Here is a 22579-nt window from a genome sequence, read left to right as displayed (position 1 = left end):
CGATCCTCTGGTCTCAGCCTCCCGAAGGCTGGGATTACAAGTGTGCGCCACCACGCCCAGCTAGCTTTAATGAGTTCTAAGAAAATTGTTGTTATAGGGTAGAGACAGGAGAGACAGATTTGTGGTCAGTCTCATACTTTTTTGGGGGAAGATACTGGGGATTGATTGAATCCAGGGATATTTTACCTTCAAAATACTGCCTTAGTACTATTTTGTTTTTTAATTTTGAAACTAGGTATCACTAATTTCCTAAGGTTCTTGCTAAATTATTGACACTGATCTCCAATCTGTGATCCTTCTGCTTTAGCCTCCCAAGTACTGGGATTCAAGCATGCGTGGCTTCAGTATCATTATCACCATCACCATCATCATCATCATCATCATCATCATCATCATCATCATCATCATCATCACACAGATATTTAATATCCTAAGGTTACTGGAATTATTTATTTATATATTTATTTTTTACTTTATTTTATTTTTGGTGGTACTGGGGTTCCTGGAAGCCCTTCTACCTCCGGGCTACACTCCCAGACCTATTTTATATTTTTGAGACAGGGTCTCTTATGCCAGCGCGGTTGGCTTCGAACCTGCGCGATCCTCCTGTCTCTGCCTCCCAAGTTCAGGGATTACAAGCGTGCGCCACCACGCCTGGCTACTGGAATTATTTAATTGGAGATAATTACATTTTAACTATGTGGGAAGCTAGAGTGTTCATTAATGAAAGACAGAAAAATGTTTTTGAGCCCTGTTTCCGTGGTAATTTTTTAAATAAAATTGGCCCTATATTTGTCTTTCTATTTTCAGAAAAAATCTGGTATTTTTATATTCCTGTTTCCTAGCCAGTTCAATTAAGAAGCTATAGTAAATACTACGAAATTTCCTTCAGAAGCAGTAGATAAAAAATACCATTTGAAAAGCTCTATTTTCTATTGCTTCCCCAGTAGAAGCTTTAGAAATCTGCTCTTCAAACTGCTCATGTTGGTTTTTTTCTTCCAACCATTCATTTGCCTCTGGAAATTACTTATGGAAAAATGAGAACCAGTATTTGGAAAAGATGAGCTGATTGTGTCTGTGATCATGTAGCTCGACTTCCAAGTGCTATATGAAAACTGTGGGAACAATTTTTCTCAATTTTCTTTTCCCAATTTAATTAACACAGTTGAAACCAAAGCCGTGTTGCTCTGGGACAGCCAGGTGATGACACAGGTGGCCAATGAACAAGACGTCTCCTGATATGCCAGGCACTGCCACGCGCTATCTTTCTCTGTAATCTTTCTGTTTGCCCTTTCCTCCCCTCTTCTACTACTACCCTTTTAGGCTAGATTCTTATCACCTCGGACTTGAACAAGTTTCCTAATTGATCATCCTGCTCTCTGAACTATAGAATCTTCTTGTATAACACACATCTCAGCACTTTTAAATCATTCTTATGCACTGTTGGGAATGGAAATATATGTTCTTATTAGAGTACTCATTAAAGTACAAATTTTGGACAGGGTCTGAAAAGCCAGGGCTATCCTGGAAAATCTGGATTGTGAGCTAACCATACTTTCCTGGTGAGGTGCCATGTAACCATTTTCGCATCTCCATGGTACCACAGCCTCCCTTGGGATGGTCATAATGCTGAGGAATGGGTCACTACATTTCTAACAGACCGTCCTATCTCTCACTAGACCATCCTCCTCCATAGAACAGCTAGAATGAGCTCTCTGAAATGCAAATCTCACAATATTCACCCAAAGCTACTTCATGGTTTTCTACTTTCTTCAAGATCAAAGTCATACGCCTTAATCAGGACAGGGAACGCCCTCATGCAGAAAGTGGCCTCGTTCGCTGTACACTCCAGCAAATAAAAAGAGAACCACTGACAACCTCTAGGACCTAGTTCTTTTATTTGGGAGCCTGTCTCCTTCTCTCTACCCTTTCTTACCCCAGAGCTGTAGACCAAACTTCTCTGGGCACATCTAGAGAAAGAAACCTCTTTTGAAGGGCACAGCCTGGCAGTGTGCAAGGTTTGGCAAGCAGATTACACCTTCTAGCAAAGAAAGCGGGTCCCTTTCTCCTGTTGACACAGCCCCCGTCAGGGCTTGATGAGCTGAGCAAGGATTCCATTTTCACTCTCACTCAGCTTGGCAGGGTACCAGTACTATGCACAGACAACATTTAGCCTATCCCTCCTGAGTCCTGGTGGGGGAACACCCCCACCAGGAAGCCTTCTAGGATGTTCCCTGGCACCCACACTTGGGTGTGTAATTATCCTCTAGGTTTGCATGAACCTTGCACTCAGAGCTAATGCAGTGGTTATCACACCTGTTTATGACAGCTATCTTCCTGCCTGCCTGGAGGAAGAACTTTAGGTCAGGGGGCTGTGGTTGTGATTACTGGTTCTTAGAGAGGAGCCTGGGATATAGATAGCGGTTGCTATTTTAAAATCAAAACCTAAGCTGGGCGTGGTGGCACATGCTTGTAATCCCAGCATTTGGGAGGCGGAGACAGGAGGATCACACAGGTTCGAAGCCAGCCGTGCTGGCTTAAGAGATCCTGTTTCCACATAAAAAGTATACAATAGGCCTGGGAGTGTAGCCCGTGGGAGTGTAGCCCGGAGGTAGAAGGGCTTCCAGGAACCCCAGTACCACCAAAAAAAAAATAAATAAATAAATAAAAAATAATGAAAAAAGTAGGGCTGGGGGTATAGCTCGATGGAAGAATGCCTCTGGGTTCAATCCCCAGTACAGCAAAAAAAGAAAAAAGAAAAAAAATCCTCAGATGTAATTTATTGTACCCTTTAAGATAATAGCATAATAATAACAATACCAGGCTCGTTCTGTATTTTGGATGAGGTGAATGAGGCCCTGTGGTATGAATTTTTCTGTTTCCTCTCGTAGCTAGGTGGGGAGCCAGGCCTTTAAGTCTGTCTTTGCTAGATGTTGAAAAGATACAAGCTCGTCCTCTGAGACTGGCCATTCGTGTGTGACCCAGAGGCACTCTGTGGGCTGGACTGTCCTTCAGTTACTCGTTTTTATTTTGCACAGGCCGTTTCCTAACTTCTCTGTTCTCATTCTCCTAGTAAGTATTTGGAGAACATACCCCCCGTGTGGACATATATTTGTTTATTAATCATATACCTAAATTACTAAAAAATCTTGTGTTTGATATTAGTAAAGCCTAATTTTGTTCACATGTTTTAGGGAAAGACTTGTAGAGAACATTGTCTCGAGTCATAGTATAGCCACTGACAATTCTAAGAAACTCTGATGCCAAGGGCAGAGGCCAGTGCCACCTAGTGACCAAATGTGGAACCGCACACTCTCGGCCAAGTGAGGCCTTGCAGGTTATTTGTAGACTAGGCCTTAAGCATCCCCACTTCCTCATCCTGCATTTACATATTGGAACCCTAGAACCTGACTCCTGTGTCTTTTTTTTTTATCAAACAAATATTGTAGCCACTGTATTCCCATTGTCACTGTGATCCTCTGGCATTATATTGCATATGTATTAGGCCAGAAAATTTCATATGAACCTGATTCTGTTTATATTAATTTATGCAAATAGAAAAAATACTGGAATGAAATATGAAATATAGGAATCATTCATTTACCCACCAAAAGTAAATATATGTTTGCTCCCTGGGCTAGTATCATCTTCCCCTGTGGGCAGGAATCTGTCTGTATTCCTAGTTCCTGAACAGGACCTGATACATACGTGCAAAGCATCTGATCTATGAAGCCATTGACTATTTGGGATGGACTGATTCAGAACAGTTTTATTTTCTCTAAAAACATTTAAATTTCTCAAATACTCGGTGATCATCACTAATTATAAATAAAAGGTAAATGTTATTTATAACAAGTCACAAGTGTTACTTATAAACAAGTAATTAGTTAACTTGGCCTTAGTGCCATAAAAAAAGGCTCTTTTATGAAAACCACAAAGATAATAAATATCTGTATGTAGTGTTGCAGGCTTGTAATCCCAGTACTTGGAAAGCCAGGAGGCCCACAGGCTCAAATCCAGCCTCAGCAACTTAGTAAAACTCTGTTTCAAAATAAAAAATAAAATAGGACGGGGAGTGTAGCTCAGAGTTAGAATACCCATAGGTTCCATATAATAACACACACACACACACACACACACACACACACACACACACACACACACAAATACCAAAGATCTTAAAGAGACATCTAATCATGTATTTTCTTCTAGCCTGAATATAATTGGTATCTTTATCTTGTCTGCCACCCTAAAGGACAGCACAGTTGGGGTTAGGAACATGTTACTGACTCCAGAACAGAGGCTGGACCAGTCTAGCCCTTTTTCCTCATTCTCATCTACATGGTTGAGATTAGGATGCTAAGATCAGCCATCTAACAACATTAACTTCAAATGGAGAAATGCTAGATAACATGAAAAGGTCAAGAAAATGCCAATGCTCATGAAAATTTGCACAATCAGAACGACAGGGTAAGGTTAAATAAATTTATAATGAAAAATGATTGTTAAAAGTATCATAAGTAAATAACACACAGACCTCACACCTAGCCACTGTTGATCCATCAGCAGATGAACTTTGTCGATTCTGATATTTTTGGCGTAGTGGAATCGTTTGGGCAAATCGGGAGTCAAGTAGGGTTTGAAATGCTGATCGGGTTTTTGGCACTGAAAATAAAAATATTTCTCCCATGAAACAAAATTGTCAAACTAATTTAAAAGTTTCATTTTCTATGATAATTTATTAGGTACCTATTAAAAGATTTAAGCTCAGCTACAAGAATAGGAATATTAAATCTACTATCAACATGCTCAAATTAATTATTTTACTGTTGCAACAACAGTTAGGTTGAAATTTAAATTTTTATTTAAATTATAATTAGATGCTTGATTTTTTTTAAGGTTTTATTCCTGGGTGTATATCCTAAGCCACCATGAATCTCCCCTTTTGTTTTGCAAAAATTAGATATGTCTAGATTTAGAGTGGAAATTTTAACTTACAAATCTAAGTTATATATAGGGAGTATGTATTAATGGATGTGGGTAAAAAAATTAAAAATTAGTTTAATTTCACTAAAAATTGCTTTCCAACAGATTTTTTTTCTGGTTCTGGGGATTGAACCCAGAAGCATTTTACCTCTGAGCTACACCTTTAGCCCTATTTTTTATTCTTTATTTTGAAACAAGATCTCACTAAGTTGTGGAGGGCCTCACAAGTTGCTGAGGCTGGCTGAGAATCTGCGATCCTCCTGTCTTAGCCTCCCAAGTATTAGGATTACCAGCGTGTGCCACCATGCCCAGCTACCAAACAGATCTTTAAATAATGATTTGCTTAGTTTTAAAATTAAGTTGGCCTTTAAAACCAAATACAGCCCCCCATACTTGTGTAAAATTTATGGACTTATCTCAAATTAGAGTAAATTTTTATAAAATTTTATTCCATAATTACTATTATAAAAATAATTATTGTTATTACTTGATGGTATATTTTAAAACTATAAAAAATGCAAATCACATTGGTATCTATTTGTGCAAAAGAAAAAAGAGGAAGTGAGAAACAGAACTACAAAGAAACCTCATCACCTTATGGAGAAATAAGAGGATAAATATTATATATACAAGTGAAAAATATTAAATATCAAAGAGCATGAGAAAATGAAACTTCTTTCTTTCTCATTTTCTCATACATTTTTAGACTACAATATTAATAAGTCTGTCTCACCACTACCTCCTCCTCAATTATAGAAGAAAAATGAGAAACTATGAAACACAATTTAATAGAAGCAAAATTTAAGAAAATATAGACAATGGGAGTGTATAGAGAGATTACAGTATGAAAGAGGAATATTACACTTATGCTTTTGCCAGTTTTTCTCTTGTCTATTTTGTAGCTTTCCCAGGCTTCTTTTTTTTTTTTTCTTCTTTATTATCATTTACTTCTTACACCAATATTTTTGTGACTTCTGGGCAGGCACATGATGGCAACTATTGAATAGGGAGCTTCCCCCCAAAAGTAAGGTAATACAAGGTTCTCCGGAGGACAAGAGATTATTTGATGACTCACACTTTCCTCCCTGCTGTGTAGCGAGCTGAACACAGATCTAGAGAAAGCTGGGGACACAGTGCCAACTTCTGAACAAGTACAGGTTATCTAAGAATTTCAGATGAACACTGAGCAGAGATAAAATTTGGGTCACTTTAAGAACAAAGTTGGTCTGATGTCTCCCAAGTGGCTAGAATGTCATATATCTGTGAACTTCATATATCTGTGCAGTTCATATATCTGTGAAGCCATGTAACAGAAATGCCAAAGTCAGCACTATTTAATCTCCTTGCACCATTAGTATTATCTGAGATTTGTCCTTCTTTCCCAACAGAACTTCATCTATACATAGAGAGATCATAAGGTGAAGCAACAAGTAGGAAATAGTGTGTGCATTTAGAAAGCCCACAGATTGAAAACTGCGGAAGGAGCCCTTCACTCAGCGCGAAGACACTGCATGTCCACACTTCACCAGGAGAGGGCGAGATTGTATATGATGTTTACACTCAACATCAGAGTATTAGTAAAGGTGTTAAGAGAGTTACTAACACTCTAGATTTCTGCTCTAAAGATCATTTCTACTTCCACCTCCAGTGGATTACAGATGGCATCAACCATTCTTTACCCAATGTTTTCTTTATCTTCAGCTCCTCACATTCCATCCTCAGTTTTTAGCTACTGAAAATAAATTTAATCTGGTTCCAAGCAATAATAAATTTATAAATTCCAAATAATAGATCTGTTTGTGTCAAGTGTGTGTGTGTGTGTGTGTGTGTGTGTGTGTGTGTGTGTGTGTGTGTGTGTAACTAGAAATTGAACCCAGGGGCATTCTATCTCCAAGATACACTACCAAACCTATTTTTTATTCTTTCTTTTGAAACTGAGCATCACTAAGTAGCTGAGGCTGGCTGCAAAAATATAGATCCTACTGTCTCAGCATCCCAAGTACTGGAATAGAAAGTATACTCCACTCCTAGTTGGAAATATATTTTTAAAATACAGCTGTTAAAACAAAGTCCTAAGAAGGGTTTAGTTCAGTGATAGAGCACATAAGGCCCTGACTCCAATCCCCTGCACCACAAGAAAACAAACAAAAATAAACTATCACTTGAGATCACTAAAGGTCTCTCCACAGTAGTGCACCCCACTTTGAAAAATATTACATGAAGCTATCTGTAATCTTCCTTCTCCTTTCCTCACAACCCAGGAAGTGGGAAACAATCAAGAGAAATTGTAATTATAGTAAGGTAGTAGTAAGATGATTTTTCTGACCTGTAGAAAGAAAGGGGTATAAGATCTGTAATTCACTATTTTAGATATCCAGCTGCAAGATAGCCAGGTGCGCCTGAGGCGCAGATGCACAGCTCTTCAGAATGGGGTATCAGTTCTCTGAAGGAAATCTAGGAATTAGAACCACCAAACTAATTTTCTGTAGTGGTGTCAATTCCAAAATGAAAACAACTAAGATGAATATGCTTGTTGGCAGAGGGCTTAAAAATAAATTACAAGCCAAGCGTGGTGGCACATGCCTGTAATCCCAGTACTTGGAGGCTAAGACAAAAGGATAATAGTTTTAAGGCCAGCCTCAGCAACATAGTGAGACTCTGAGCGACCTAATGAGATCCTGTTTCAAAACAAGAAATAAAAAGGGCTTGGGGTGTTATCTCAGAGGTAGCATAGTTCAATCTCCAGCACCATGAAAAAAACTACAAGTAGCTTAGAAAAAATTATAGAAATTTCTCAAAACCCAGATTAACATTGTAACATTAACTTAGATGTATTAAGGAGGATATATACTTACACTGAGTTTTGTAACAATCTCTTCAGAATTAACTGTTTCAAATGAAAAACATAAATCACATTACAATTGATACTGGAGAACTGCAAATAATGTTCTATTGAGAACAACTCAGGTGAATTTGACACATACATTTACTAATCACTATGATCTGATAGAATTAAATAAAACTTTGACCCAACACTATTAGATATTACATATATAGTATAGATTGATTGTGCTTAAACAAGAAAATTTCTCATTTACTTCTGTGTAGTCTCCCAAAAAAGTTAGAAGGGGGCCTGACAATCTCCACATGCTATTAGAATCAGGTAGTGCGGTTGTTCACTTTCAGTTTAAATCTCTCCCAACCCCATCATATGGGTGTCTTTGTACTTACATGTAAAGAAGTCCTCAGGTATATTAAGAGCCCTGATTCGGGGAGCAGGTCCTTGATACATGTAAAAGTTGATCTGGGAAAAATAATCAGTCATATATTCTACCTTCTCACAGTAAGTCTGATCCATTCCTGAATCAAAAAAAAAAAAAATCCAGTGAGCATATATATGTATACATGTTTCCTATCTTTGGCTGTGTCACATAGAAGACTTAGGCTCCAGATCTCAAAGTTTTATACAATTTATTCTATTACTTTTCTCTAAATGGTAGAACTTTAAACCTGTGGCAGTGGAGGGAAAAGGTCCTGTTTTTGAAGGGAGACAGACAGAAATATTAAGCACATCATTTGTTCAACAGAAGTCAGTTAAAGTAATTTCAAAAGAGAGACTCCTCTGTGGGCTAATTAAAACTTTATAATCACTGATATGTTCTAAGACCAATGAAACATGTCATAGTTAAATATAAAATGTCCCCGAGGAGCTCATTTATTAATGTTTGGAGCGCATGTGATTGAGCCATGAGTGCTGTAAGCCCAGCAGTGGATTTGTCCATTATAATGGATTTATCTTGGTGGTAACCATGCCAGGAGGGTGTGGCTGGAGGTGGGTCCCTTGGAGACTATGTGTGTGGCTTCTCCTCTCCCTCCTTTCTCTCTTGCTTCCAGCTGCCATGATGTGGAAAGCCCAGCCCATGTGCTCTCCTTTCTCCACCTCCTGCTGCTATGCTGGAGATCCACATTTCCTGGCCTCACATGGACTGAACCTGAAACTGTAAGAAAATAAATCTTTTTTCCTCTAAGTTATATGGTCAATCTTTTAGATTGTAGCTGAAAGAATACTGAAAAGAACAGAAAATGGTACCAGGAAAGTGGGATTTCTGTTCTATCTCAGTGTGACCACGTGGATTGTGACTCTTTAGAAGTGGTTTGTGAGAGAGAAGTGGAAGGGCCAGAGTGTGGGTAGAAAGGAAGACAGTAGAGACTATGCTCAGAAGATCATGGAGGAGCCGGGCGTGGTGTCGCACGCTTGTAACCCCATGTTTGGGAGGCTGAGACAGGAGGATGGTGCAGGTTCGAAGCCAGCCTCAGTTGGCTTAAGAGACCCTGTTTCCAAATAAAATACAAAAATAGGTCTGGGGTGTAGCCCAGAGGTAGAAGGCCCCTGGGTTCCATCCCCAGTACTACAAAAAAAAAAAAAAAAGATTATAGAGGGCCAAAGTATTTTGCCTATGTCCTGAAATTTTGTGTGAGGCCAAATTAAAAAAATATGGGCCAATTAAATAGGCAGAGGAAATCTCAAAACAGCAAAATATTCAGAGTGCATTATCGATATTGATGTCCAAGTTCAGTGAACTGTACACCAAATTTCAGGGGTGGAAAGTGAAACAGAGAGACTTCATAGAACTTCAGTTTGGCCAGAAAGGCATGTATAAAGCTGGGGCTCCGGAAGATGATGTCATGGAAGAAAAGAAGGAAGGAAGGAAGGAAAGATGGAGGGAAGAAGGGAAGAAAGGAAGGTGGCCAAAGGAAGAAGGAAGCTGTGGCCATGGTGGGGTCAGGGCCAGCATGGCCATGATGGAGGCTGCAGATGGCCTTAGGGCCAGTGGCCACCTGGATGGAGCAGGCCCAGAAGCTATTATTAAAAAGGCCTCAGAGACAATGACTAAGGAGGGTGTGACTACCTTTTCTGTTGGCTGCCCATCTTATAGCCCACACAATGTTGGCTTTGCTAGAAAAAGGAGGCCATGAAGGCTTCCCTCCAGAATCAAAGGAAGACCAGGGAAGTCAGGTAACATGTGGCAGAGTCAGAACCCCACAAGAAGGCCCAAATAGGGCACTCTGTGAAGCTGTGAGGGTGAAGCCAAGGTTGCAGGGAAAACCCCTGAGATTTAGAAATGCCAGAAATGTGGAATGACCAAGAGGAAAGGCTGCTAACTGCGAGACAGGGAGCCAGGCTGGACAAAGCAGTAAACTGCCCATAGCAATCAGCCAGGCTGCAGAGACAGGGCTGCCAAGGCCCCTTGGAGATCACATCTCACCACAAGTAGAGTGTCAGATTTTGTAACTGTTTTGGTCCCCTCCCTTCTTTCTGTGGCCCTGTTCCTCCCTTTGGGAATGCAAATGTTTACACTTTGCCATTGTATATCGGATGCATGTACAGGGACTCATAAGAGTTCACTTGAGTCTCAGAAAACTTGGACTTTGAGATTTTCAGCAATGCTGGAACTTTTAAAAGTGTGGGAACTCTTGGAGAGGACTAAATGCATTTTGTATTCTGAGCTGGGCATGAGCTCCTTAGGGTCCAGGTGCAGGATGCAATAGTTAGATTTTAAAATGCCCCCTAATGAGCTCATGTATTAGTGTTAGGAGCTGATGTGATTGAGTCATCAGGGGTATAATCCTCCCAGTGGATAAATTCACTGGATTCATCTGGGTGGTGACCTAGGCCAGTAGAGTGTGACTGGAGTTAGATACCAGTGGGTGCAGCCTTGGGATTATATAATTGGTTCCTTCTCCCCCTGCTCACTCTCTCTTGTTTCTGGCTTCCACAATGTGAGAAGCATAGCTCCTGCAAACTTTCTCTCTCTCTCTCTCTCTCTCTCTCTCTCTCTCTCGCTCTCGCTCTCGCTCTCGCTCTCGCTCTCGCTCTCACTCTCTGCCTCCCACAACCATGCCCTGAGATCCACAGTCTCTGTTCTCACACAGACTAAGCCCCAAAATAAATCTTCTCTCTAAGTTACATGGTCAGGTCTTTAGGTTATGGCTGTGAGAATGATCAGAACAATACATTTTAAAATAAAAGTAGCAACATGTACTTTTACAAAACAATACATTAGAAGAATATTGATTAAAAATATTTACTTTTATAGGTAAATTTTTAAATTTATATAAGAAGCATGTGCTCTAAAAAGACTTGGTAATTAAATCTTCTTATTGGCAGATTCTTTGAACTACATGTGAATTTTTATGTTTACCAATCTCTTTTAACAAAGTGTCCATTAAGACAAATTCCTCAGCAAGACTCTAAAGCTCAGTAAATAAAGCATAAATAAATGATTGGTATCTAATTAAAAACAGAAACAGACAGTTGGATGTGGTGGTACATGTCTGTAAATCCCAGTTCTTGAGAGGTTGAGACAGGAGGATCACAGATTCTTGCCCAGCCTCAGCTAATTAATGAGTCCTCCACAACTTAGTGAGACCCTATTTCAAAATAAGAAATAAAATAAGGCTGGGGTATATCTTGGAGGCAGAATGCCCCTGGGTTCAATCGCCAGTACTACCACCACCACCACAACAATAAAAACAAACAAATAGCAAAGTAAACAACATGAATAAAGAGCCTACATAATGTAAGAAAATATTTGCCAGTTACTCTTCTGACAGAGGATTAATATCCTGAGTATATAAAGGACCCAAAAGACTTACAACCAATAAATAAATAAATAACCTAATAAATGGTCAAGTGAGCTAAACAGACATTTCTCAAAAAAAGTAATACCAGTGGCCAAGAAATACATAAAAACATTCAACATTCTTAGCAATCAGAAAGATACAAATCAAGACAATGATGAGATTTAATCTCATTCCAGTTAAAATGACAATCATCAGGAATACAAACAATAAATGCTAGTGAGGATAAAGGGGGAAAGAAACACATTTTTGTATAAGTAGGATTATAAATTAGTACAACCACTGTGGGGATCAGTATGAGGTACTCAAAAGACCAGGGATGGAACCACCTATACTACCCCTTGATATTTATTCTAAAGCTATACCCCTGCCACTCAACTATACCATGCCAGCTATACCCATCCTCAGTATTTATCAAAAAATTAATCAGAATGCTATAGTGATACATGCATACCCACATTTAAAGCAGCACAGTTCATAAAGGCCAGGTTGTGGAACCATGCTAGGTGTTCATCAACAAATGAATGGATAAAGAGAGTGTGATATACACACACAATTGAACTCAACTCAGCCATAAAGAACAAAATTGTGTGTGTGTGTGTTACTAGAGATTGAACTCAGCAGTGTTCTACCTTGTGAGGTACACTCCTGACCCCATTTTAGTTTTCTTTTGAAACAGGGTCTAAAGTACCAAGGTTGGCCTCAAACCTGTGATCCTCCTGTCCCAGCTCCTAAGTACTGAGATTACAAGTATGCATCACCTCTCCCAGCCTAAAGTATGTAATTTACAGGATAATGGAAGGCACTAGAAAGCATCATGCTAATCAAAATAAGCCAGACTCAGAAAGTCAACAGTCTCGTGGTTTTTTCCCCTCATATGTGGAAACTACAGAGAGAAAACTGAAGAGAAAGAAGAGAGAGAGAGAGAGAGAGAGAGAGAGAGAGAGAGAGAGAGAGAGACAGAGAGACAGAGACAGAGAGAGCTCATGAAAATAGGAGACCAGTAGAACAGTGCAAGGGGATTGGAGGGGGGACAGAGAAGAGGGGGGAGAAACAGACAAGGAAACAGACCCGACTGCACCATATGCATATATCAATGTATCACTAAGATTCTCACTATTTTGTATAATTACAATGCACCAATAAAAAAGGTTCCCTTTATTTTTAAAACAATTGGGCAGCCAACTGTGGTGGCACACACCTCTAATCTCAGTACTTGGGAGGATTAGACAGGAGGATTGCAGGCTCTCGACCAGTCTCAGCGACTTACTGAGGCCTTGTTTCAAACTTAAAAAAGATAAAATAGGGCTATGGGGTATAGCTTGGAAGTAGAATGTTCCTGGGTTCAATTCCCAGTACTACAAAAATATAAAAACTCACCAAAAACAAAAACAAATATGGCCAACCAGGCATGGTGGTGCACACCCATAATTCCATTCCTTGGGAGGCGGAGACAGGAGGATCACAGGTTCAAGGACAGCCTCAGCAATATAGTGAGACTCTGAGCAACCTAGTAGGACCATGTTTCAAGATAAAAAAAAATAAGGGCTAAGGATGGAAATGTTGCTCAGAGATAGAATGCTCAGGTTCAATTCCCTGTGTGTGTGTGTGTGTGTGTGTGTGTGTGTGAGAGAGAGAGAGAGAGAGAGAGAGAGAGAGAGAGAGAGAGAGAGAGAGAGAGAGAGAAAGTTAAAATAAATTCATAAAAGAATAAGGCAAAGTGGTGTTAGGGCATCATTTTAGGAATTTTTAAAACACAGTATATTTGTCATTATCTTGATGTTCTGTAGACACTATTTTTGTGCTGAGCATACCCCAACCTGCTTCTTCATACCTTTGTAGATTAGCTTTGAATGTCCCCTCCAAAAGATGGTCTGACCACCCTGGATAGAAAAGGGCCACAATTGCTTTATGTATCCTGAACACTCCAACTTAGTACCCAGCATTGACTATGCATTTAAAGAATATTTGTGGAATTAATTAATGAATCAATGCTTTAAAGCTGTGTGAATGCATTCTGTGTGCAGGAGATGGGGTAGCTGCTATTTCACTTCTTTAAAATTAGGGTTAGCCAAACTTGGGAATTAATTCAAACAGAGAAATGTTAAGGAACAAGAACTTTAGAGACAAAGAGCTATGATTAAATGTATATCTATTCACATAACTTAGCTGGGCGTTGTGACACATACTTGCAATCCTAGTACTTGGGAGGCTGAAACAGGAAGATCACAGGTTCAAGGACAGCCCCCTAAGTAATGAGATTCTTATCAACCTAGCAAGATATTTCAAAATAAAATAGGTCTGAGATGTAGCTTGGAGGAAAAATGCCCCTGGGCTCAATCTTCAGTACCACAAACAAAATAAAAATGTTTACAAAAGCACACAGAGCCTGGTAAAACTTTACAATATAGTAAATTGCAGTCAACATACAAGAAGAAATCACTGGCTAAAAATAACACCTGAAAAGCATTTTTAAAAAAGAATAACAACCCAACCACATCCTTATTCAGTTCTATTAACTCCATTTTTATATAAAATAAAACATTTGGACAGATTTTTAGAAATGTTAAATAATTTAAATAGAAATTTTAATTTAGTCCTTGCTTCTTCATAATCTATCACAAAGTTCATTCTTCACTTCTTCAAGAGGTTCTGGGTCTGGAAATACAGACTTTAAAATATCACTATTATTTTTTGTATGATACCTGAAATGATAAAATATAATTGATGATAAAATATAATTTATAAAAAGCATACCATGGTCAGCCAAAAGGATTATATTGACACAGTTGTGCAAGTTCCGCTGTTTGAGGCCCTCCATCAACATTCCAAAGGCATTATCCACTAATTGTAAGGCTTCAATTACCTAAAAACAATTTGGAGTTAAGATTGTCTTCATGAACTAGTTTTAGTTAGCCAAATCACTATCTGATAAAATAATAATTAAACACATTTCTTTCTCTAAAAGATCTTTATTCTTTTTTTGGAAATAGGACCCCAAAGCTTAGCACATATGTTACCACATTTATCACATACTAGTTCCCTAAATATGTATAAACAATGAAGTGAACCATATTTTCTACCAAGGACGATAGTCTACAGGCCAATATGTGAAACAATGCTGAATGTCAGCAAACACCATTTCACTATAAATGTTTTCATAATAATGCCTAATGGTTGATAGGGGAAATGCAGACACTTCTAAGGTAGCCAAATATATTCTGGAAGGTCATGGGACAATGAGTAATCAGAGAGTTAAAAAGGACCATATTCTGTAACCTAATCAATCTACCTCTAGGCATTTGTCCTAGAAAATACTTAAGAGTACAAACAGTGATTATATTTATCACTTTATTGGTTTATAATTTAAATTCTAGGAAAAATAAATTATGACACATACTTTAGTATGATACTACTCAGCCCTTCCAAAATATTTTTAAAAGAACAAAGGCATAGGGAAAGTCATACCAAGTCTCTCTCCTAAGAGAATCACTGATGTATCCTCTTTCATCAATAATGGTCACCCTGATTCAAACCACTATTATATGCCTTTTTATAATGCTGTAAAAGCTAGTTGGTTTCTCCCCACTTTCTCTTGCATTCCTTTTACACAATAAAAGTGATCTCCAAATATACACCTAACTGGTCATTTCACTTTCCTGATGACAGTGCCTCAATGCCCCCCACCATTGCATTTTTTGTAGTCTGTAAGCACCTGTGTAATTTGGTCTCCTGTGGTTCCCAGTGATCCAGACACTGGTGTGAGATTTGAGACACTTCAAACTGTACCTGGCACAGAGGAGCACATGCTAAAGGTTAGCTGCCATTGTCATTCTTACTATTATCGTATTGTCTGTCAAGCCATTTAGCTATGGGCCTCTCTGTGCAGCTGCTCACTATATATGCTCTTCTAGCAGGCTTACTTTCTTCCTTATTTGAGCCATTTTCACATTCTCATTTTTTTTTTCCTTTTTGTCACTTAGAGTCAATTCCCCCAGCCAGCCCCAAGCCCACCCTGGACTAGATTAGGACCTCTTCTTAGACTTTCAGTTCATTCATATCTCTTCTTTTGCAACACTTTTTGGAATTACACTTAAACTTACTTAAATGCTAACCTAAAGCGCTTAGCTAAGCAGAAAAATAAAGGAGAATAAGGATGAAGAGTAGGAGGGAAAAGATGGAGGAGAAAGAGAATGGTGCCTAAGTCAGCAATGGAGAGCGAAAAATACATCATATCAAAGACGGGTAATACTTAAAAGAGAAAAAAATAGTGAATATGTTTTAATTATTTACAGATCTACTCACCCTTAGAATAATCTAAATAAGTGTGGCTATCTGTGATGTGGTCTAGAATGGTACTGGAATACAGAAGACGCTCATAGGATTAAAAGTAATGAGACCTGAGCAGGGCCTGGTACTAGGTTCATTTTAGCTTACATGCTGCCAGGAAAATGTGCTTGTTTCCATTTGAGGACAAGTATTAAATGAGTTTCAATGAAGTAAGGAAATGCCATCATACTCATGGGAGCTACTACAGCTTTATATTATGGTCAGGACAATAAAGAGTTTAGAAGAGAGACTGGCTGTTTTGCTGAACAAAATATTTAAGAACTATATTTGTGTGGAAAATAATAATAGGATGGTCTAGCTAATAAAGAAACTAATATTAGAGTCAATGGCAATAATAATGAGGAGCTGGGCATGTTGGTGCATACCTACAATCCCTGCTTATGAGGTTGAGACGGAAGTATCACAGGTTGGAGGTCAGCCTTAGTAACTTAGCGAGGCCCTAAGCAACTCAGTGAGAACTTGCTTCAAAATAAAGAATAATATAGAGCTCAATGTAGCTTGGACGTAGAATGACCCTGGGTTCAATATCAGTACCACAAATAAATAAATAAATTAATTAATTAATTAGAAGGGCTGAGGTGCAGCTCAGAGGTAGAAAGCCCCTGGGTTTGATTTCTAGTACCAAAATAAATAAACAAATAAATAAATATTAGAATAATAATAACAATAACAATAATAGAGACCTAGGTAGGGAATAACTCTACCTGAGGCAATAACATCATGTCCAGTTATGAGGATCTTATAAATGCAGTTGTGCACAAATAGACAGCTGGTATACCACAATGAATGGATTTGAAGGCAACTTTGCTTGGGATAGACCACATTAACATGTTGAACCAGCATATACAGTATCTAACTCTGATGTTTTCATTATCTACACTAACAGTGCAACACTAAAGTCTTCAATAATTATTCATCAAAAGAATTAAGATGTGGTTAATAAGACAGCTGTCCTTTCTAGAATTTCATCTATTTTGTAGCTTAAAAAGCAAATATCCTTAATAGATTTTTGATTATTTTGATTTTCTCATATATACTTATTATATCCATTTGTTTTCAGTAGGAATGAGAGAATACTGTTTTATTATATGTGGGTTAGGAATAAATAATTTTTCCTTTTTATTGCAGTACTGGGGATGGAACCCAGGAGCATTCTACCTTTGAGCTACATCCCCAGCCCTATTTTTTATTCTTTATTTTGAAAGAGGGTCTCACTCAGTTGCTAAGGGCCTCATTAAGTAGCTGATGCTGTCTACAAACCATGATCTTCCTGTCTCAGTTTCCCAGTCGTGGGACTGCAAGTGTGTGTCGCCACACCAGGATTTTTTTTTAACTTACTTCAGCACTGACTGGTCCACCCGAATGTCCTGAGGAATCAGGCTCTTCCACATATATGGTATAAAAATTTGGTCTAGAAGTGAAATTGAAATAGAAAAAGATATTAGCAATTTGGAATGAGCAACTGATTGAGACTGGATCAAAGTATTTGAAGATGTTGATCTTGCAGGCATTGCTGCCTCTTTCTCTTCATCCAGGCCAAATAATCCACTTGGATCCAGTGGGGTTCAGCCTTATGATAAAAAAATAAATAAGACCCACCAGGATGTAAGCCTTGGTGCACCTCAGTTGTGCATCTATCTTGTTCTTGCAGTTAAGACCTCTCTTGGTGTTTCCTAGCACTTTATAATTCCTGGTTTCTGGATTTTCTGACTTTTAGTTCAACTACACCTAGTTCTTTTTTAGTTGTCCAGCTTCAGAAGTATTATTTTCAGGTAACTACCTTTCAGGATACTCTGACTCCAGCTTGTCATCATGGTATGTGCAAGTATCTAGGTAACTGGAGTTCATCCTCAGAAGTGAATGTCAGACCCACTCTCAGTTCTGGATTATTTGCACTCCTCCCTAAGACAGGCTATATCTCTGCAGTTAAAAGTTATTGTCACCTACATCCTCAGTAGTACCAGATTTCAGAAATAATTCCTGAAAAGACCCCAAACGACCTCAGGAAATTAAAGCAATAATTGATAAATGGGACAACATTAAGCTAACACGTTTCTGCTCATCAAGGGGAATCATCAAGAGTATAAAGAGTGAGCCTACTGAATGGGAAATATTTGCCAGATATTCCTCTGATAGAGGACTAATATCTAGAATATACAACGTACTGAAAGGCTTAACACTTAAAAAAACTAGTAACCCAATCAAGAAATGGAAATTGAACTAAGTAGATATTCACAAAAGAAGAAATATGAATAGCCCAAACAATGTCATTTGCAAAAAAATGGATGAACCTGGAGAACATTATGTTAAGTGAGATTAGCCAGTGACAGAAAGTGAAGGGTCATATGTTTTCTCTCATATGTGGAAGCTATGGAATAACTGGGATAGCAGAGGGATTCTGGATAATATAGGGAAAACTCATTCCATTAGATCTTATCTGTAGCTTTACCCCATTCTTGCATTTATGACTTCACTTTCCTCCTCACTCAACCTTCACCATTAAATACAACACAACTTGTCCATGGATATATCAGCTAACACCTAGAGACTGAGAGAAATCTATCAAAAGCAACAGACACAAACTTCTGAAATCATGAGAAGGAGGAATAACAGGAAACAATGAGGTCCCACAACCCCACGTTAACAGAACCTGACAACCTGACAACACAGACTTGCAGAGATCACTTGAAGGACAAATCAGAAATTTAACAATAGAAATCATACAAAATTCTGAAAAGAATTTACAGAGTCTGAAAGAAAGATATGATGCAATCATTGAAGTGAAGGCATCAATACAAACTATAAACAATAGATGAGACCACATGGAGAAAAGAATCTCACTCTTAGAAGATAATCACTCCAAAAATGAATGCATAGTATATAATTTAGAATAAAAAACACAATTCAACAGCATGAATTGGATTTTGAAGAGATATGGGCCTATCTTAAAAGAGCTAACTTAAGAATAGTAGGCACAGAAAAGGAAATAGAAGATGAAACCAATGGGATCAACAATCTTTTCAAAGAAGTAACATCAGAAAATTTTTCAACAAAAGCAAGAAGTCAATACACAGGTACAGGAAACTTATAGAACCCCCTTTAGACAGGATCAGAGAAAATGTTCACCACACCATATAATAGTCAAACTGACCAATGTAGAAGCCAAGGAGAGAATCTGAAAGGCAAGAAAAACAAAAAACCAATTAACATTCAGAGGCAAACCAATTAGAATCACTCCAGACTTCCTAAATTAAGTCATGAAAGCCAGAAGGGCCTGGAGTAATATTTTCAAAACTCTGAACGAAAACAACTTGCAGCCCAAAATTTCCTACCCAGGAAAACAATTTTGCAAATTAGAGAGAGGGAATTAAAAATCTTCCATGACAAACAGAAGCTGAAAGAATTTGTGTCTTCCAAAGTAGCACTAGAGAAAATACTCAAAGAGATTAACTACAAAGAAGAAATAAGTAATACACACCAGAATCAGAAAACAAGAATTTACATCAAGCAAACTACTAAGCAAAGAAGAACAAATGTTACCTCAAATAGAAGTTAAAATTAAAATCCTAGGAATTAGAAATCATGGCTCAATAATCACACTGAACATAAATGGTCTCAACTCCCCAATAAAAAGACATAAGGAAGAAAAATGACTTAAAAACCAGAATCTATCTATCTGTTGCCTGCAAGAAACACACCTTACAAGTACAGATAGTAACAAACTAAAGGTAAAGTGCTGGAGCAAGGAAATCCATGCCAATGAAACTAGAAGGCAAGCAAGAGTAGCAACTATGATATCAGACAAGTTAGACATCAAGCCCAAGATTATCAGAAGAGACAAAGCAGGTCATTTTTTACTGGCTGCTACCGCATCTCATGCAGATCTTGAGAAAGCTCGATCAGGGAATCTGCAACGGCGTAGATCCCCCATGGAGTATGTCTAGCATTCCTTTCTTCAAAAATTTATTTTAGGATTATTTAGATTAATATGCATAATTAGAATATTTTTATGTATAAAAATTATAACTAAAACTGATGGGCAGTGGCTTGTGAGAGACTCAGACAGCAAAGATTTTTTCCCAAGGATAAAGTTATTGGGCCAAATATTAAGTTCAAACTGACCTTAGTTTGAACCACTGCATCAGATTAGGTTTGAGTCAGCTTTATGAAGTGAGACAAAACATACTATGATTAATTAAATGTCTGACACCCACACTGATGTATGTAAATAATAACATTTCCTGTCCTTGAAGATCCTGCTTGCATGGCTATGCACTTGCTTTTCTGCCAACAAACGAAGTATAAAAGTTGTAACAAATCCTGAATAAAACAGAGAAGTTTGATTCTGAATTCATGTGGTCTTCTTCTCTCATCGACCTCGGTTTCCCCTCACCTTCATACGAACCTCGACTCTGCTAGAGCTGGACCCCGGCAACTGGTAAAAGAAACAATCCAGCAATAATAAATAATGATAGTCAATATTTATGCCTGAAACATTGGTATAGCTACTTTCATAAAACAAACTTTTTGATATTAAGTCATACATAAGTCCCAATACAATAATACAAGGAGACTTCAACACCCCTCTCACACCACTAGACCAATTTTCTAGATGAAAGGTCAATAAAGATTCCTCAGACCTAAAAACACCATCAACCAAATAGACACATATAGAATATTTCACCCACTACAGCAGAGTTCACATTTTTCTCAGGTGCTCACGGAACCTTCTCCAAAACAGACCACATCCTGGGCCACAAAGTAAGCACTAGCAAATTTTAAAGATGTGACATATTTCCCTATGTCTTTTCAGACCATAATGGAATAAAACTAGAAATCAACTATAAGAAGACGCAGAGAAACCACATAAATATGTGAAGACTAAACACCACACTACTGAATGAAGAATGGGCCACAGAAGTAAGGGATAAAATTAAGAAATTCCTATAAACAAACAAAAATAGAGATACAACATATCAAAACCTCTGGGACACTTTAAAGGCAGTATTAAGAGGAAAATTCAAAGCACTGAGTGTCCAAATAAGAAGAACAGAAAATCACCAAATAAATAACCTAATGATATACTTCAAAGCACTTGAAAAAGAGGAACAATCTAGCCAGGTGTGGTGGCATCTCCACACCTGTTTCAAAATAATGAATAAAAAAATAGGACTGGGGGTGTAGCTCAGAGTTAGAATGCCCCTGGGTTCTATCCCCAGTACTGCAAAATAAAACAAGGAACAGTCTAACCTCAAAACCAGTAGAAGACAGAAAATTATTAAAATCAGAGCAGAGTTTAACAAAAAAATGGAGAATAAAAGAAGGAGAAGGAGAAATAACCAATAAGCAAGTAAAGAAATAGCACAATTTTCCGGGCGTGGTGGCGCACGCTTGTAATCCCCGTGCTTGGGAGGCAAAGACAGGAGGATCGCACAGGTTCGAAGCCAGCCTTACTGGCTTAGGAGACCCTAAATTGAATCAAGAAGATACAGAAAAATAACATTGTTGGTGGGATTGCAAATATGTGCAAACACTTTGGATAACAGTATGCAGAATCCTCAGAAGAATGGGAATGAACTTACCATATGATCCAGCAATACCACTTCTGGGTTATCTACCCAAAAGAATAGAAGTCAAACTACCAAACCAATGCATGCATATCTATGTTCATAGACGTACAATTCACCATTGCCAAATTATGGAACCAGCCAAGATGTCTATCAACAAATGAATGGATTACAAAACTTTGGGATATGTACACAATGGAATTTTACTCAGCCATAAAGAAAAACTTGGGAGGTGGAGACAGGAGGATCACGCAGGTTCAAAACCAGCCTCACTGGCTTAAAAGGCCCTGTTTCCAAATAAAAATATAAAAAAAAATAGGTGTGGAAGTTTAGCCCATAGGTAGAAGGGTTTCCAGGAACCTCAGTACAACAACAACAACAACAAAAAATCAATCAAACAAACAAACAAACAAAAAACTAAATACCTTTTGGTATTTTGATAATATAGGACCATGCAGTGAACATCTGAAAATATTAAAGGGATGTCATTTACAGGGAAATGAATGGAACTGGAGAACATTATGCTAAATAAGACCAGTCCATCACAAAAAATAGAAAATCACATGATTTCCCTAATATGTGGAAGCTAGGGGAAAATGGGTCATAGGCGGAACTCTAGATGAAAAAGGAGAAACTACAAATGAGTAAATAAGGTGACCTAACTGAGAAGGATGGGAGGGGGAAGAGGAAAATTCCCTAATGTACATGATGTACATTCACAAACTTATCAAAGTCAATCACTAAGCCCAACATGAGGAGGAGGGAGGGGGTAGGGAATAAAGTGGGAACTGGGCAAGGGCTCACTGGGTGATGTGTGCATGTACGCCTCTATCATCTTGTACTCCATTAAAATGCACAACTACAATTCACCAATAAAAACTTTAAAAATAAAAAGAAAAAATGAAAAGTGACCATTAAAAGGCAATGCCAAAGTTTTCTTTAATGGTCAAAAATTGTCATTGACAATTAAGAAAAAATTCCATTTTTTACCCACGTATGTCCAACTATGTCAGCCCCTCTCTGACACCATGCAT

At 38.2% G+C, this 22579-nt stretch overlaps 1 protein-coding gene across 1 annotated transcript in view; it reads right to left on the bottom strand.

The window, feature by feature from the left end:
- The window catches only part of ENPP3 (ectonucleotide pyrophosphatase/phosphodiesterase 3), a gene marked incomplete at its 3' end in the record, with an annotated part of 90218 nt that overhangs the window by 31963 nt on the left and 35676 nt on the right, over positions 1-22579 (bottom strand). Inside the window, exons 11-15 of the mRNA XM_080700121.1 lie at positions 17317-17389; positions 14386-14494; positions 8218-8346; positions 7842-7873; positions 4538-4665 (exon numbers count right to left, since the gene is read on the bottom strand). Of these exons, the coding sequence (XP_080556247.1) occupies positions 4538-4665; positions 7842-7873; positions 8218-8346; positions 14386-14494; positions 17317-17389 (471 nt within the window). The remainder of the gene's footprint in view (positions 1-4537; positions 4666-7841; positions 7874-8217; positions 8347-14385; positions 14495-17316; positions 17390-22579) is intronic.

This window comes from Muscardinus avellanarius, assembly GCF_963383645.1.
Source record: "Muscardinus avellanarius genome assembly, chromosome: 8".
Classification (NCBI taxonomy): Eukaryota; Metazoa; Chordata; class Mammalia; order Rodentia; family Gliridae; genus Muscardinus; species Muscardinus avellanarius.
The sequence above is the reverse complement of the archived record's forward strand: the minus strand, read 5'-3'. Positions and strand labels throughout refer to the sequence as shown.